Source organism: Saccopteryx bilineata, chromosome X, assembly GCF_036850765.1.
Source record: "Saccopteryx bilineata isolate mSacBil1 chromosome X, mSacBil1_pri_phased_curated, whole genome shotgun sequence".
Lineage (NCBI taxonomy): Eukaryota > Metazoa > Chordata > Mammalia > Chiroptera > Emballonuridae > Saccopteryx > Saccopteryx bilineata.
In genome coordinates this window covers 109,223,938-109,229,451 of record NC_089502.1, presented here as the reverse complement: position 1 = coordinate 109,229,451, position 5,514 = coordinate 109,223,938, and the positions used below count along the sequence as shown (strand labels likewise).

The 5,514-nt window shown below is 49.7% G+C and overlaps 1 protein-coding gene across 1 annotated transcript; it reads left to right on the top strand.

The window, feature by feature from the left end:
- On the top strand, positions 1 to 821 carry TMEM187 (transmembrane protein 187). The gene is given in 6 exon segments (XM_066250518.1): positions 1 to 229; positions 232 to 261; positions 264 to 339; positions 341 to 415; positions 417 to 529; positions 532 to 821. Coding segments are annotated over 6 exon segments (813 nt in total).
- Positions 822 to 5,514: the final 4,693 nt, after the last annotated feature.

The following is a 5,514-nucleotide window of genomic DNA, read 5'->3' as shown; positions in this document are numbered from 1 at the left end:
ATGAAGCCCAAGTCAGGTCAGGCCCTCTGCCATGTGGCTGTGACTAGCTGCCTCTGCATGGCCACTGTCTACACAGGTGTTTTTGAAGACATCTTGGTCCGCGTGGGTTATGAGCACCATGCGGAAGCCCCGGGAACCAACCTCCCCACTTTCCTTGCCCCGCCCTTTAACTCAATCATTAACTAGACCTCTGTGCTCCCGGCAGTATACTGGCTATAGAGAGATGTCAGTGCCCCAGGCGCCCTAATGAGGTACAGCGGGCTGTTACCTGAAGGATGTCTTCGCTGCCATGGCCCTGGCCTACAGTCCAGTGCAGTGGCTGCAGACTGTGATGCTGGGTTGCTGCTGTGTTCGATCAGCGGCCCACTCTGCCCATCTTTGCACGGTCAGTGTCCTGGTGCCTCTACCTAGACCTACTGGGAGCTCCGCTTGCTCCTCACCATCGAGTGCCTCTCGCTGTTTAGTTATGGCCTTGCTCTGCTGCATCTGCGTGGGTTTGAGGTTGCGCTGGGTGTGTGCATTGCTGCCACTGTGGCCAGGCCCTGCATGTCCGCAGGTGCTATGGCAGTGACTGTTCAGGAATATACTTGATTCTGGAGGTGCTCTCCTGCCTGGCCTTTGTGGTCCTCCAGCTGTGTGACCATCAGCTGGCACGTTCGCATATATCTCTACAGCTCACGGGCCACTTCTGATCCAAAGTCTGTGATGTGCTTCAGTTCCACTTTGCATTCTTATTTCTGACAAAGTTAAACACCTGCCAGAAACTCCCTCCTGAGGGGAAGTGCATTAAAGTGTGGAAAGAGGCTACTTACAGCCACTGACCCCCAATGTCAAAATAGACAATCAGATGACATTTTATCTTCATTGTTAAATTTCCTGAATGTGATATGATTATTACATGGATGACTGTCCTTTCCTTCGAAATCATGGGCTTCAATATTTAAGGGTGAAATGTTATACTTTATTGTACTATTCTTGTAACTTTTCTGTAGTTTGAAATTTTCAAAATAAAATGTTGGGGGGAAAATCACCCCAAGAAATCCATGACGCTCCCAGTTGGAGAGAGAATGGTTGTTTGCAGTAACTTCAGGATGTGGGTTACAAATGTGGGCTGGTGACAGTGGGGTAAGGGTAGCTTCTGGCCAGCACACCAGGCCAGGCAGTGGGGTTGTCAGCGAGTGTTCCAGAGAGGAGGGTTCAGGGTGAGTGAGTCACATGAAATATCCATGCCCAGCAGACTGATAGGGAAATCAGAAGGCCAGAGCATTAACTCACCATGCCATCTTAACTGCCAAGCTAACAGCAGGTCATGTGGAAGCGATGTCACTTCCTAGCCTTTGTGGAACAAGGCAGGGTGCGTCTAGATGAAGAAGTATACACAGATATTAAAAGTTAAATTCTTAACAGAATGTTGCTTGGTGGGTCAGCCTCAGAGCCAGGGTATGCCTGAGATGTCCTTAGAGTGGTGATTTTCAACCTCTTTCATCTCATGGCATACATAAAGTAATGACTAAAATTCTGGCACACCAAAAAATAGATGTTTTTAGCGATCTGACAAAAAAAATAGGCATAGTTTTGATTCATACCAGACAACTATTGTTGTGTTGGCTGTTGTCATTTTTGTATTTGACAATTCAGGGAAAAGAGGTCAGTGCCCCCAACTAAATAGTCAGGAATTGCATGTTTTAAAAATTCTTGTGTTATTTGCCAGACCAGGCGGTGGCACAGTGGATAGAGCGTCGGACTGGGATGCTGAGGACCCAGGTTCGAGACCCCGATGTCGCCAGCTTGAGCACGGGCTCATCTGGTTTGAGCAAAAGCTCACCAGCTTGGACTCAAGGTTGCTGGCTCAAGCAAGGGGTTACTCGTCTGCTGAAGGCCCGTGGTCAAGGCACATATGAGAAAGCAATCAATGAACAACTAAGGTGTCGCAATGCACAACAAAAAACTAATGATTGATGCTTCTCATCTCTTTGTTCCTGTCTGTCTGTCCCTGTCTATCCCTCTCTCTGACTCTTTCTCTGTCTCTGAAAAAAAAAAATTTAAAAAGGAAATTAAAAAAAAATTCTTGTGGCACACCAGTTGAAAATCGCCGCCTTAGAGGCTAGGGTTACCGAAATGTCATATGCCAGTCACGCTTGGAGAGAGAGACCCAGAACATAGTCTGAGCAATCCCCACATCCCAGTCATCCCGGGTCCTTAGGAATCATGACCTTATGGCATCTCGGAGTGGGTCTCTGGAGTTGGCATCTTTAAACCCCTCAGCATACCTCTCTTACAAATGGTAGTGTTTGAACCAGCAAGCCTGGGGTGACACTGGAGTCGGAGAGAGGCTGTGGATCTGCCTTTGGGTTGCCCCACGCAGACCCCTGGAGATCCTTCTCTCTCCTTGCTGTTAACGTGTTCTTCAGATGCCTGTTTCATCCTCTGTGACCTGGAAAGCCTCTGGTCTTCAAAGACAAAGGTGAGGACAGAGAGGATACTCTGTCCCTGCCAAATAGCATTTCAGGTCTGGATGCCCATGTGCATTAGCTCAGTGCCCTCTGACGTCTCTCTCCAAAAGCCTCTCGGGTTGGCATATGGTCCGTTGCCATGACTACTGAGATGCATTTGAAACTGGGTGCCTGGGTCGGATGTTCTGTCTTGGCTGGGCATACCTAGAATGGGTGGTGAGTCACCTGAAGAGCCCAGCAGGTACAAGCCCCATAAGGATTGCTTCTGCTCAGGTGCTGGCTAACCAGCCTCTACCCCACCCCCAAGGCCTGGACAAATGGTGGAGCCAGGCCCAGGACTTAGGGGCCTGAAATAGGGCAAGCCAGAAGGTGAAAAGCCAGGGCAGCATTTGCTTGGGGAAACAGCTTTATTCCATTATAAGGCTCTATATGCCCTAGAAGAGAAAAAAACTATGGGCGTCTCCAAAGAGGCCTCCCTTATCTCAAAGAGGCCAGAGGGAGAGAGAGAGAGGTTCTTCCTTGGGTGGCTCAGTTAGAGATGGGGGTGCGAAGGTGGAGGAATGAAGGGGACAGGCTCTTCACCTAGTGTCTAGGTGATCTTTCCCCCTTTCGCTATTTCTCTTAGTAGCTGTTTACTTGATTGACTGAGTGGATCCACTGAAAATTGCTGGGGCTTTGCAGTCTTGCTCATTCCACACCTTTGAGCTGCAAGCACCAATAGCTTATTTTATTATTATTATTATTATTACTTTTAATTTTATTATTTTTAAAAGATTTTATTTATTGACTTTAGAGAGAGGAAGGAGAGAGAGAAAGGCAGGGGGAGAGGAGCGGGAAGCATCAATTTGTAGTAGTTGCTTCTCTTATGTGTCTTGACAGGCAAGCCCTGGGCTTCAAACCGGTGACCTCAGCATTCCCAGGTCGACACCTTATCTACTCTGCCACCACAGGTCAGGCAGCTTATTTTATTTTATTTCTACCAATACCTACTTAATAAATTACCCTGAGAACCTTGTGGTTTTCATTCCGCTCCTGTGTCAGGCGGGGTCCCCACAGGAAACAGGTGGTACATTCAGAGGAGGGTGATTCAGGACGGCTTCATGGGGAACAACAGGGGCCTTCACCACTCCAGGGCCTGGGGACACCCAGGAGAGTGAACTGCACCGAAGGGCTCCTGTGTTAGAGACACCTCGAGGAGGGCAGAGACCTCCAGAAGCCCAACCCCACTCTCTCCTGCAGGGGCTCCTGTCCAAGGTTGTCAGATGAAATGCAGGATGACGAATAACATTTTAGTACCTGTATGTCCAAGATTTCACATGACATGTGCTTCTGTTGAAACACTGTTCATTGTTATCTGAAATTCAGATTGAACTAGGTATGTCTTTTTATTTGCTAAACCCGATAGCCCTGCATTGAACCTTCCCAATTAAAGCCAGAGGCCTGGAACTTTCTCTTTCTGCCTACAATTTTTTTCAGTGTTTCTCAAAAAGTGTGGCCAGGAGCCTGACCAGGCAGTGGCACAGTGGATAGAGCACCAGACTGGGATGCGGAGGACCCAGGTTTGAGACCCGGAGTTTGCCAGCTTGAGCGCGGGCTCATCAGGTTTAGCAAGGCTCACCAAGGTCGCTGGCTCGAGCAAGGGGTCACTCGGTCTGCTGTAGTGCCCCCCCCCGCCAAGGCGTGCCCCCCCACATCAAGGCACATATGAGAAAGCAATCAATGAGCAACTAAGGTGCTGCAACAAAGAATTGATGTTTCTCATCTCTCTCCCTTCCTGTCTATCTGTCCCTCTCTCTGACTCTCTCTGCCCCCCCCCAAAAAAAGTGTGGCCAGGATTAGCCAAGCAGTTTCCTGGTCCCCTCCAGCCCTGGCAAGCCCTGGCTTCTAGGGCAGGGACCACAGACTGCCTCAGTCCTGCCCCGGGGTTCAGGATTCGAGAGTGCCTGCAGTGCTTGAGACACTAGAGGAAGGAGGCTGGTGGCTGTGGCCCTGCCTGGCTCTGCTCTGAGAAGTCCTTGCCCCTCCCTGTTCATTTATTTGTTGTTGTTACTATCTGGCTCCATCTTCCACCACTACCCCTCACATAGCACAGCTGAGAAGCCAATGATTACCAAAGGGGCCGTCTCCCCATGTTTGGCCTAACGGTTTAGAGGTTCCAAAGCTGAAAGGAATCTTAGAAACCATCTGCGCCAACCCCCACATTTCACAGAAACTGAAACTCTCAAAGTTCAACTTGACTACAAGTTGCAACACTGAGCACCAGAAACCCAGGCACCCCCTCCTGGCCGCAGCTGTTGCTCTACCTCCCCCTGAACGAAGTGGCAATAGTGTTGCCGCATGGCCTTTCCCCAGCCTTGCCATACCATGGCCTGGAGATTTGCTTTCTGCCCCCAGTGAAAATAGTTGTGTTGGTTTTGCTCTGATTGGGTAGCTAGCGCAGGCTCATGGTGGTGGGAGGGAGATAACGAGCCCTCTGAAAGGACGTCAGGAGTCTGGTGGTTTCACTGTGGGAAACGTACTCCCATGCACGTGCTCTCCTGACTTCACAGTGATGGGTGCAGGTGCTGCCCCAGGCACTGTTCGGCTTTAGTGATGGCCCATGTACAGCTGGAGCTGGCACCCAACTACTTTACTAGTCCTCATCCAGCGAACTGATTCCCTGCTAGAAAGTGTACTTGTGGCCTGACTGGTGGTGGTGCAGTGGATAGAGCTTCGACCTGGGATGCTAGTCCCAGGCCCAAAACCCCAAGGTCACCGGTTTGAGCGCGGGGTCGCCAGCTTGAGCATGGGGTTGTCGAATGACACCATGGTCTCTGGCTTGAGCCTAACATCGCTGGCTTGAGCAGGGGGTCAATAGCTCAGATGGAGACCCCAGCCAAGGCACATATGAGAAGCAATCCGTGAATAACTAAAGTAATGCAACTATAAATTGATGCTTCTCATCTCTCTCCCTTCCTTTCTCCCTCCCTCTCACAAAAAATAAAATAAAATAAAATGAAATAAAATAAAAGTGCATGTGTACACCACTGCACATTGGAGCTCCCCTTTCTCCAGGTCAGTC